Source organism: Danio rerio, chromosome 3 (genome assembly GCF_052040795.2).
Source record: "Danio rerio strain M-AB ecotype USA chromosome 3, GRCz13ab, whole genome shotgun sequence".
NCBI classification, from domain to species: domain Eukaryota; kingdom Metazoa; phylum Chordata; class Actinopteri; order Cypriniformes; family Danionidae; genus Danio; species Danio rerio.
The window spans coordinates 65335001-65347500 of record NC_141023.1 but is presented as its reverse complement, the minus strand read 5'-3'; the positions used below and the strand labels follow the sequence as shown (position 1 = coordinate 65347500).

Genomic DNA, 12500 nt, shown 5'->3' with positions numbered 1-12500 from the left:
ACTAGATAATCTGACGGGTATTTTGGGCTGAAACCTTACAGACACATTCAGGAGACACTGAAGACTTGTATTAAATCTTGAAAAGGGGGGTAAAATAGGTGCCCTTTAGGGCTATTAGTCTGACTTGGCTCATGGATTTTTATTTAGTCATGCTGACATTGCATCGTAACCTTCCAGAAGCTTCAATCAATTCACATTTATGAGCAAAAGCTTCAGCATGCAGGATTAATTCAGTATCTGAATTATTATTGTCATATTATCATGACTCGAGAGTCTAACATGCATGCTTATTTATGCATTTATTTCCAGTCATTAAAATAGCACAAGGGCACTTGCATGTTTAAAGGATGACTGTATATATTTGTGTAAAGGTTAATGATACATGCTTGTGTACTGTCTGACCACCCATATCCCCCTAGAGAAACATACTTTTTAGATGTGGTTCATGCTGAGGCTCTCTCTCACACTGAATGATTATATGCATGTTTCCTTCAGACTGACCGGTACTATGGAGATGCTGCAGGGTCAGGTGGACACGCTCACGGCTCGCGTGGAGGAGCTGCGCACGCTGGAGGAGCTCAGGGTTCGCCGGGAGAAGAAGGAGCGCAGGAAGACTGTGCACTCCTTCCCCTGCCTCAAAGAGCTCTGCACCGCCCCCAGGTACAGCCCCATGCGTCCATCATCACCGCACTGCACCAACACCATGCCTGTCTGATAGTGCCCACAGGAAACTCCACTTCACCATGTCAGTTCATGTAGAACAGACTGATATAAACTGATTTCATGCGGCCGCCATTTTTAAAAGCGAAATCGAGGCTGCGGTGGGAAGAAAACCATAAGTATCGTTGGGAGTTACATAGGAACGGATCTTATAGGATCTTATCCGCCAAGAGAAAGTGGCACCAATTCATAATTTCACCACCTTCCGAGTGACCCGACGGTCTGTTCTGAATGAATGGTGAACATAAAAAGGGACGTCAGAGCTCATGTTCAGCTAAGTTAAGGGAAATGGCACTAGTTAGCTAACGTTTTCTTTCCCAAACACACGGTTTAGATGCCATTTATCAAACTCGAGTTAATAAACGGATTCTTTCACTATATTAGACTTGTCAAGATGCTGAATTAAAAGAAAAACCATCAATTTCCCGCTAACATTTAAGGCACTGATAATGGCTTTAGGCACAGCGCTGATTTGCCATTGTGTTCACATGCTCAACAGAAATGACTGTGATTGGCCGAGAAAGTCATCAGTTCACCCTCTGCTGTTTACTGAGCACAAACACAGACGAGCGATCTGCTTGATGACTCGACTGATCTTCATGTCTGCTTCGCGCTGCAGTCTCCATGTATCTTTGTTTGCACTGGGTAAAGAGCGGTAAACCGATTAGCACTGGTGAAAACTATGGTAAATCAGCGCTGTTTATGAACGCGCTCAGCGGTGCTTGAATGTTAGCGGGAAATGGACGTTTTTAAAACTTCAGTACCAGGACAACACTATTACAGACAACACGAGGGTGTGCTACAAGAGGACTGCAGTGTTTTATCACACACCGGTTTACTTAGGCTGAAGCAGGAAAGCGTCCCCACGATGTTTAACTAGTGCCATGAACTGAAGCCTAGGAGGACAAAGAGATTGTGATGTTGTTTGATGCTAAATTGCTTTTAATTGTTTAAATTAAACTTACTGAATGATATTAAAGTGATGTTTACACCATTTCTGCATTTTGAAATCTCGGCAACAGCTGGAGGTTTGTAGTCCTCAGCATGTTACTGCAATGATTACTGTGCTGGTCCGATACTTCCGGGTTTCTTCCCTCCGCAGCCTCGCTTTGGTTCTTTAAAATGGCGGCCAGTGAAATAAGCGCAGGGAGGCGTCTCATTTAATTTCCTCATAGGAATGAAAGCGTGGAGAACAAAAAGCACAGTGGTACAGGTCTCAGCTCTTTAACAACATGCAGATCCATTAATTTAGTTGCTGTAGACATAAAAATCATTCAGTTCTGAAAGGTGAAAGTTAAGAAAATGACATCATCTACGACAACATTTTTACAATATAAGCAACCTCCTGACTAAAACATGCCTCTGCTCAGAGTTTACTTTTTTCATGAGCAGTGCACACAACACTCGCAGCCATTAGTAAACCATTCAAAAAACACAACTCTCAACGCTAAGCACGTTCGGTGTGATCGGCCCCTAAGTTTGCCCATTGACTTACAATGGTGGAGAAACTTCAATACAAAACATAGAGACTTCAAATCCCATTGACTTAACATTGGATCAAACTCCCTTCCACCAGGTTTTCACCTTCACCAACACCCTGCCCCCTCCCTCACTGGTTCTTTACCTTCAAAAACACCCCCCCTCTGTAGTCCCAATGCTTGAGTCCCTTTCTCAAGCCAACATCATTTATAACATGTAACTGTACATAAATATTAGGAACTTGTAGTTATCCCTGGCACTTAATATCACAAATTAAAATGATGACAGAATATTTATTAGGTTAAACCACACCAAAAAGTCATTTAGTTTGGTGTGTGTTTTGCAGGTATGAGGATAGTTTCATGGTGTCCGACCCCGGTAGCGGAGACCTGGAGGAATGTCAGCCGGCGGACGAAGAGAACGAGCATCTGCGCGTGATGGTTTCCTCTCTGCGTGCAGCAGTGGCGGCTGAACGCGGGCGGCGGGAGGCTGCGGAGAGGGAGTGTGCCGCGGTGCTCCAGGAGTTTGAGCGTCTGGAACAGCGCCTCCTGGGGGCTGAGAGCTGTCAGCGGCGCGTGCACGAGCTGGAGGCAGAGCTTCAGGAGATGCAGCAGCTCCGCAAGTCTCGCGTATGTCTGCTGAGCGGAGAGGAAGGCTTGGAGCAGACGCTGCTTAACTGTGCACCAGAGACCGACACTCCAGACGAGGCGGTGATGGCGCAGAACGGGGACGCTAATGACGGAGCTGCACCTGTGCGCAAGAGCTGCAGCGACACCGCTCTGGATGCCATCTCTGCGGTTGATGCCTCAGGGAGACGCAAAGGCAGCTACGCGCTACATGCTAACGGCGTCCGCAAGAGAGGCATGTCCATCCTGCGGGAGGTGGACGAACAGTATCACGCACTTCTAGAGAAATACGAGGAGCTTCTAGGAAAGTGTCGTCGCCACGAGGAGAGTCTGCGGCACGCTGAAGTCCAAACATCTCGGCCTGTGTCCAGAGACCCGTCCATGAAGGAGTGCCGGGTCGCGGAGCCACAGCAGCCACCACCAACACCTCCGCAGACGCCCTCGACTCCTGAAGCTCTGGAGGGCATCAGCCGGCAGGTGGAGGCGGTGGACAAACGGCTGAGCCAGAACACGCCAGAGTACAAAGCCCTCTTCAAGGAGATCTTCTCCCGCTTGCAGAGGACCAAGAGCGATATAAACTCCACCAAAGGGAGGAAAGGTGGGAAATAGACCACTCCCCCACATAGACATCTGATACATGGCAAAATATATATGCAAATCACGTCATGTGATTTGCATGTACGTCCATGTATCAGATCCTATATGGGTCTGCTCTTAACTTCTGTGCCACTGGTTTCTTTCCCTGGTTGTTCATGTAATGTCTTAACTTTTCTTTAGGAAACTGCGCCAGCGATATTTAGCGATGGCTGTTATTTAGTGCGACTCATCCCTGAACCTTTTGGTGCCACTGATATGAAGATAAATGGTGGTTTTCTATTAACAGGATGCTCGTCTTTTGCGTCTGATGTGCTTTTTTGCCAGGTTGGCCTTTTAGGGTAGACCATATTACTCTCTTGGTTTAACTGTAACCATATTCATCCTAATGTCGATCAGCACAGGAAGACATGATGCTTATCCTTGCTGATCGTTTCCTTTCTCACATGTATCACGTCATGGATAATCACAGCCTTGTGTAACCACTTTTGTTCAATATTAAATCACACTTTGCTTTAGAAGGGTTTGTTTGATACGTTTATTACCGATGAACCAGTAAATGGATGAATGATCAGGATGGTCCGCTGTGGGATGGTCTGTTCTGCAGAAACCCAAACCCTAGGTCAGGGGTCACAAATCTCGTCCTGGAGGTCTGGTGTCCCTGCAGGGTTCAGCTCCAACTTGCCTCAACACATCTGCCTGGGCGTCAAGTATACCTGATTAGCTTGTTCAGGTGTGTTTGATTAGGGTTGGAGCTAAAATCTGCAGGACACCGGACCTCCAGGAACAAGTTTGGTGACCACTAATCTAGGTCAATGAATCAAAAGTGGCTACATCCACTAAAAGTTCTAGGAACCATAAAAAGATCCTCCATAGTGAAAGGACAGCAATAACAGAAGTCAATAGTTCTAGTTTTGTTGGCGTTATGTAACATCTAAGAGTTTGGATGGATGAAGCATCTACCAGGTGCTTGCAAGGTTATAGGGTTTCCTAAAACGGACAATGATGAAGCATAGTTATTACATACATGTTAAAGCAAACACTCTACATCAGGGGTCACCAAACTTGTGAGCAAGCTAATCAAGGTCTTACTTGGTATACTTAAAACATCCAGGCAGGTGTGTTGAGGCAAGTTGGAGCAAAACCCTGCAGGGACACCGGCCCTCCAGGACCGAGATTGGTGACCCCTGCTCTACATAGTCAGTGATGTTCAAGGCACTTAGTATGAAGACAAACCCGAAAGCAGAACTTTACTTTCAGGGTTTAAAACATCTGGTACTGCTACATTGGACTCTTTTAGAAAAAAAAAATTAGGTGAAAAGTGGCACTTTTTCATGTCAGTTTCTCAAATGGATGATTCTTGGAAAGAATAGAGCTGAAAATATACAAACTTTTGTCTGTAACATTACTTTTCAGTGTGTACGGACAACAGGTTGCAGTCTAGAAAGGGTACTTTGAATGTCTGGCATGCTCAGAAGTGATCTAGATTGAGTGGTTCTCTCAATCCTAATCCTCGTTCTGGATTATTTTGCATGTCTCTTATTTAACACTTGTTTTAGAGATCCAGTTCATCAGTAGAGAGCTCTATGAATGATCTTTTCCATTGGGGTATAAGCAGGGGGACTTTAATTTTAAATAAACCCACCCAGGGGCTCCTAGTGGACTGTCGTGCCATTATACACTTTCTGCATTGTTTAGAATGAAGGGGGTTCCATGCTGGCCCTGAAGCACTGCATTAAATTCCCTTGTTCCACACATGTCATATCCAGTCCCTGGAGGGACACAGCTCTGCACAATTTAGGTCCAACCCTAATTAAACACACCTGATTAAACTAAGTCCTTCTGTTTTGTTTGAAACGTACAGGTATGTGAGATGAAGCAGAGTTGGAATGAAACTCTGCAGGACTCCGGCTCTCCAGGAACTGGATTTGACACCTGTGCTTTAAAGCATGATCTTTTTTTGAACAGAGTTTCTGTGCTCGCCTTCTGCTTTACGCTTGCGTTTAAAAGGCCTTTCAACTCATACGTTTTACCAACTATGGGCGTACTCACATTAGGTACAGTTCCCTTGAACCATGCCAAAGCACGATTGATGCGACTCTTCAGTTTAACAGGAAGGGAAGCGATCTCGCTCAGCACAGTGAAGATTGCTTTAGTGATATTATTTTGTATTATTTTTAGTCGTTTGGGGTGCAGTGACATGCAGTCAAATACTTTGCCGAACAGATCCACTACTTTTGACGCTCATAAATCATCACAAAAGTCCTTGTGTTGCAGGTATTAGGAGGCTTCCTGAAGGTCCAGCTGTCTTTAATAATATACGACAGTTTGCGCTCATTGAATAGTAAGAATGATTAATAAATCCATATGAAACAGTCCCTTAAAAGTCACGTCTTTAGTTTCAGGCTCGCTTTACACACACACTACACACGTACCGCGCCAAAGCCCAACTGAACCATGCTCTGGCACACCCAGGCTAGGGCTGGCCAACTGAACCACGCCTGAGCCTGATTCACAACGCTCTCACAGTTCTCAAAAGAATCAGAATGCCCCTGGGCACGGTTCAGATAGCATGCACCCTAAATCACCAATCTCGGCCCTGGAGCTCCAACTTGCCACAACACACCAGCCTGGAAGTTAAGTAGGGGTGTCAAAATGAATTGTTTCTTTGGTGCACCGCGATGCAGACGCGGACAATTCGGTATCGGTTCTGTAATAATCATAACCGGTTATTATGTACTGACGTCATTTATCTTCTATGCGCTCTGTCGCGAGGGAGGTGAGCGCGAGTATTTACAACACTCAGCCAACTCAGGGCCGGCCCGTGGCATAGGCACCATAGGCAAATGCTAAGGGTGCTGTATATCCAGGAGGGCGCAAGAAAGGAGCGGGGTTCAGTTGGTTTTGTTTTCGATATTCTTGACACATTCAGTTACAGACGGCAATAACTCAAACCTCTTATCCTAAAAAGATCTAAAGTGTGTTTCCTACAGAAAGACAAAGCTGGTTATGTTCCACAGCTGTCTTTCTTTCTTTTCGCTCCACATTATGAGCACTGCTCAGTTTAAGCCCTCGCAATATGTGTTTAGCCGGGATAGCTCGCGCTGAGAGGAGCTCTCAGTAAGGGACCGTCGGAAAAGTGCTTATTTTTTTTCGTTTTTTTTTCCTGTTTTTCTGCTCCGCTCTTCGCGAGCTCTCTCTGTTGCGAGGGCTTAAGTGTGTGTGTGTGCGTGCGTGCGTGTTTGTTTCTTTGGTGCTGTCTGTTTGTGTTTGAATGAGAGACAGTGTGGTGCTGTGTCTGTGTGTTTATACAGACAGCTTGTTATAGCCTCTCCTCTAAAATATAACACTGTATATGAACCGAAATATCGAATTGAACCGAATCGAAGACATGATAATCGTAACCGAACTGAACCGTGAGACCAGTATAGGTTCACACTTCTAAAGTTAAGTATACCGAGTAAGACCTTGATTAGCTTGTTCAGGTGTTTGATTAGGGTTGAAGCGAAACTCCTCAAGTCAGCAGTTCTCCTGGAAGAAGTTGGGTGATCTCCGATCTTAAAGGATACTTAGGTTTATTTAACACTCAAGTAAATGACATTACCGATGCTGTAAAAGGAACCTTATGCAATTAAAGAGTCACTGGAAGATTATCGGTGCCTGAAAATCCCTTGCATGCCATATTGCCCTTTTGACATGTTTCCTACATAGAATTCACTGCAATCCACCCTTGAGCTCTGCACATGAGAAACTAGCAGACCTTCATTCAAAGATCACAGTCATACACTGTTTGCAGTGTCTTCAGGCTAAACTCATTACAGAAGTGTGATCATGAGATCTGCATAAAGGTTTTGTCCTGCACTCTTTGACAGCCATGCTTGTTTTCAACTGGAATAATGGGAGAATATTCTGTGATGTCCACTTCTTAGGACACTTACGGTCAAAGTAAACTCCTGTAAAGTGGTAAGAAAAAAAAAATAGAAAATGTGCAGAGCAAGGGGGTTATGAGGACCAGGAGTGAGAACTAGATGCTGAAGAGGTGGTGTACCAAACAGACTCCGAGTCCCAAATCCAGGGGAGCCAGTGACTCCAGCAGGTAAATCCAGTGGATTCTGGGTTCATTCAGTAACAATGTAAACTGGTTCTTAACAAGCACTAACAATGGTGGAAAAGACTACAAAACTACCCTGTCCTGTCCACCGCTAAGTTCAAGAAGTTCTGCAGAGCAAGGCGTACCATCGAGACCTGGTGAAGTATAACCAATAGAAGCAATGGTACAACATTGATGTCGGTGAATGAAAGACAAAAGAAACGGTCTGTTGTGAACACTTTAATGTTGACACAGGTGAACAAGTAATCTCCAGCCATCGCCGAGAGAAGTACAAACAGATGAAGACACACAGCAGCATTCTGGTCCAACAACAACAAGCTAGTTATAAGCGGACGATGTCGCCAAAGAAAGAAAAAGCATGTGTGAAACAGTACAGTGATGCATGGGCACATCCTCTCTTCTCTTGTTTGAACGCTGAGGTTAGACTACACCTGGACTATAGCTGATTTCAGATCTGCTTCAAACGCACCTCTTTTAAACTTCCCTTTAGGTTTACACATGCGGAGAGCAGCTCGTCAATACTGGAGGCACGGTCTACGGTGTTTGGTCGTTTTTTAGGTTGAGTAGTTCAATACTTGAGATTGGTTAGTGAAAGCACAGCCCTTCTTCGGCTTTCTGAAACATCCTAATCGGCAAGCCACAAAGCAAAAGGGCACATTCTGCAAACGAAGCACCAGTTGTCTTTGGAAAGCAGGAGGTTCGGGATGACTGAAGGTTTCACTAACTTCTACGGGCCCTCACATTTGGTCCATTCTGAAATCGAGCTAATTGAACGAGGCAGCAGACTGGTTCCTCGAGAGTATCGCCTCAAAAATACATGGGCAGCTCCTCAGTGTCTTTGCTACAGGATTCACTTTAAGGCCACATGGCGATGAAATGGATACACGAAAACAAACCCTACACAATCAGAGCAGGGCAAGGCGAAATCTTCTGTCAAACCCTACATAGCTAAAACCATATTAGGACACGCACACATTCATACCGGGAGCCAAGAAAAGTCCCGCTTGCTAACGCTTCTGCTATTCTACAGGTAACCCCATGCTACGCTAACCCAAGGCTCATCTCAAAGGCATCGGAGACACGTTCCCACAAAAGGCAAACTTGAGTTGTGAGGGAATGCCAGTGGCAAAATATCAGCAAATCTCTCATTTCACTCATAAAGGCAGATCATGGTTAAAAAACAACAACACACAGACAAACGAGGAATGTCGGAGAAGGAAGGAATGACGCGGGATAAACAGGGACACAGAAGGAAGGCAGGGCGGTGAAGATTACAATAGCAACCATGTCAAAGAAAGTATCCATGAGGTGAACTATTATTTTTTTTTTGTTGAATATTTTTTTCTCTCCTCTGTTTTTACCTTTTATATACAAACAAACCAAAACACAAAATATGGATTGTGCACGTTTTTGTTTGTTTTCACATATATATTTTCATGAAAAGCCTCAATACTTGTTGGGGAAATGGAGGAAGGGGAGGGAAGAGATGAGGGGGGGGAACTGCAGGAAAGTGGACGGAGTGAGAAAGATCCTTTTCCTTTAAATCAGTTAATCCAGGACTATGATGTCAATGATGATGATGATGATGATGGAGGGAACTGGAAGAGGAAGAAAGGGGGGGGGGAATAGGAGGATGGCAAGAAGGTAAACAGGGCTCAATCTTTCCAGTCCTTCTTGATGTTCAGGTTCCACTCCCAGGACAGGTGGTCGTGCTTGTCGTCGTCGGTGAACTTGGATTTGAGGTTGTAGGTGCCGCGGGCCAGCATGCCTTTGGGTGCCTCCTCTAGGGGCGTCAGGAACTCGTACTCGTCCGGCCGGGGCCCGTAGCTGCCCACCATGTAGTCGGACTTATCAACTGAAAACAAGAGACAGGAGACGGGGTTTAAATCATGCGGAGTACACTAGTGGTGTCTCTCCACTACTTTACAAAACTCAGACCTCACATTCTTCCCATCTCCATACCCATCAACACTGGGATGTAAAAATACGGGATACCCTAGATATGAGCGCATCAGTCAGTATGCATGACTGGAGTAATTCAGAGATTGCAAATGAAGGGCGACAGTCGACGCAATGCGGCCGCTTAAATATTAATTTCAATGTGATTTTCTGGAAGCGCTCTTGTAATTATTTCACATTAGAGATCGGTTCTTTGACGTTACTTTCACTTTTCAGAGAAGGATGACTATGGTAATACTTAAACGGGATGATAGCGGGATAGAATCGTAAAATACGGTGGAATCCCGGCAAAAACAGGAGGGTTGACAGGTATGCCCATCTCCTACTTGAAATGTCTGAACTGCCACTTAAAGTTGGACACTTGACCTGTTAAGTCGAGGCACATTAGTCAACATGGGATTAACTTAGGCTACACTTACACCAGGGGTCAAACCAACCCCGTTCCTGGAGATCCACCTTCAGCTGCAACCCCTCAAACACACCTGCCCTTCAGATCTTACTTCGCTGGTTCAGCTGTGTTTGATCAGGGTTGGAGGAAGGTAGATCTCCAGGAACAGGGGTGAAGCCTAGATCGGAAATGCTGCCGGCTGGAAGTGCGATATTTTAATGACACTGTACAGTATTTAATTTTTTACATTACTGTGATGGGGTGAAGCAGTGGCGCAGTAGGTAGTGCTGTCGCCTCACAGCAAGAAGGTCGCTGGTGCGAGCCTCGACTAGGTCATTTGACATTTCTGTGTGGAGTTTGCATGTTCTCCCTACGTTCGCGTGGGTTTACTCTGGGTGCTCCGGTTTCCCCCACAGTCCAAAGACATGCGGTACAGGTGAATTGGGTAGGCTAAATGGTCCGTAGTGTATGAGTGTGTGTGTGTGGATGTTTCTCAGAGATGGGTTGCAGCTGGAAGGGCATCCGCTGTGTAAAAATGTGCTGGATAAGTTGGCGGTTCATTCCGCTGTGGCGACCCGGATTAATAAAGCCGACAAGAAAATGATATGAAAATTACTGTGACGGTTGGGTTTAGGGTTGGGGGTAGACGTTAATAAAATATAATAAATGGGAAATTTAATAAATAATAGAAATAATTCTCGTTAACTTCCGGCTGCAAACGCATCTGATCTAGCAACAGCCAGGAACAGGGTCGGTGTGACCCCTGACTCAGTCATTCTCAAGCAATCCTGAAGGATCTATTTTTCAGGTGTGTTTGATTAGGGATGAACAGTGGGGTCCTACACGACTGTTGTTGCCCACCCCTGTCCCAGACGATGCTGTAAGTGCGGACGCAAGTGTGTCACGTGAAACTGATTTGTTGTTACTTTACTTTTCTTGAAATACATTCAGTCATTCATTTCCTTCAGCGTAGTCCCTTATTTTTCAGAGGTCAGTACAGTGGAATGAACCACCAACTACTTTAGCATATGTTTTATGCAGCAGATGAGCTTCCAGCAACAACCCAGTACTGGGAAACACTCATACACACACTATGGGGGAAACCAAAGCACCTGGTGGAAACCCACGCCAAGACAGGGAGAACATGCAAACTGACCCAGCGACTTTCTTGCTGTGAGCCACCGTGTCGCCCCGTAATACAAACATAAAATAAATGTACTATAAGAAGCTACAAGACTTCTAGATGGACAGTTACGACGCACTAATGTCTGGAACAGCAAGTGATTATATCTGATCTCAGTTTAGAAGTACAAAGCCTGAACACTGATGATGATGATGATGATGAGCTTAACTCTTCTGATTTGGACCTTCTGTAAACAATAATTAATATGAAAAGCGCTATTCAAACACACTTGAATTGATCTGGTCATAACCAACAACAAAAACTGTTTTTGCTGTATCACAGTGCCACCTAGTGGTGTGACTGACGGCAATCAGAGCTCAGGAGCCAAATTTGACATCAGAAATGTCCCAGTGAATCGGGTTGATTTTTTCAGTCAGTTTGATTCAACACACACATTTTAGGGCAGCGGTGTTTCTACATTGTTTTTACCGTGCACATTTACTTAATTTAAAATACACTGAGGGGATGCTTCTTCACTCATCCTTCACTTGTTTCAGACCTTCATGAGTTTGTTTCTTTGACAAAAGTCATCAATGCTCAAAACCTGTAACCACTGACTTCCGCAGCATCTGTTTTTCCTACTATGGCAGTCGATGGTTAAGAGGTTTTGAGCATTCTTCAAAACATCTTGAGTTTCAGAGAAGAAGGAAACTCTGCAAACAAGTGAAGGATGAGAGGAATTTTCTGTCTGTCTTATCTAAACTATCCATTTAATTTTAATTGACATTTTAAAACTCTTTTGTGTTTGAAAGAAGAAACTCCCTTTAGGAACAAACAGAAGAGACATGAATCTACCCTCATGACCAAAACACTGGGGTTTGGAGTGTTTAAAGAGCACTTACTCTTCACCCCTTTCCTGAAGGTCTGCTGTACATACTTCAACCCGGAGACGATCTCTTTGTTTACCTGTGAACAGAGCAGATCATGAGCGACACACAGCGGAACAGGGTTAATGTGAAGCGTGAATCATCTCAGACTGGTTTCTTGAACATGACAATGAGTTCACTGTACTCAAATGGCCTCCACAGTCACCAGAGGTCAACCCAATAAAGCAGCTTTGGGATGTGGTGGAACGGGAGATTGGCATCATGGATGAGCAGCCGACAAATCTGCAGCAACTGTGTGATGCTATCATGTCAATATGGAGCAAAACCTCTGAGGAATATTTCCAGCAGCTTGTTGAATCTCTGACATGAAGGATTAAGGCAGATCTGAAGGCAAAAGTGGTCCAACCAGGTACTAGTAAGGTGTACCTAATAAAGTGGCCGGTGAGTGTAATAATCAAATGTGATCAATTACATTCATTTGACTGGATTATAACAGAAACTAATGCGCAGTTATGGACAAATGAATGTAAACGATCAGCAGATTTAAAGTAAAACACACTGTGTGTGTGTGTGTGTGTGTACGTGTTTTTGTGACATATAAGGACACAAATCT

At 44.7% G+C, this 12500-nt stretch overlaps 3 protein-coding genes across 10 annotated transcripts in view; 2 read left to right on the top strand and 1 right to left on the bottom strand.

Annotated features, from left to right (window-relative positions):
* Nucleotides 1-3940, top strand: part of cdr2l (cerebellar degeneration-related protein 2-like) — a 30489-nt gene extending 26549 nt beyond the window's left edge. For 5 of the 7 annotated variants that reach the window (XM_087242266.1, XM_087242267.1, XM_087242265.1 and 2 more), the window contains 3 exons: nt 496-660; nt 2546-3423; nt 3603-3940. In XM_087242266.1, coding sequence (XP_087098392.1) covers nt 496-660; nt 2546-3423; nt 3603-3625 — 1066 coding nt within the window. In that variant the 3' untranslated portion in view covers nt 3626-3940. Of the gene's footprint in view, nt 1-495; nt 661-2545 lie in introns of all 7 variants that reach the window. The other 2 variants (NM_001316894.1, NM_205564.2) reach the window with 1 other exon arrangement.
* The window catches only part of LOC147846122 (uncharacterized), a 418287-nt gene that overhangs the window by 77616 nt on the left and 328171 nt on the right, over nt 1-12500 (top strand). The gene's annotated exons all lie outside the window — the stretch shown is intronic.
* Nucleotides 7737-12500, bottom strand: part of arhgdia (Rho GDP dissociation inhibitor alpha) — a 48262-nt gene continuing 43498 nt past the window's right edge. Inside the window, 2 exon segments of one of the 2 annotated variants that reach the window (NM_213461.1) lie at nt 7737-9385; nt 11903-11966. In NM_213461.1, coding sequence (NP_998626.1) covers nt 9186-9385; nt 11903-11966 — 264 coding nt within the window. In that variant the 3' untranslated portion in view covers nt 7737-9185. 2 annotated transcript variants of the gene reach the window in all.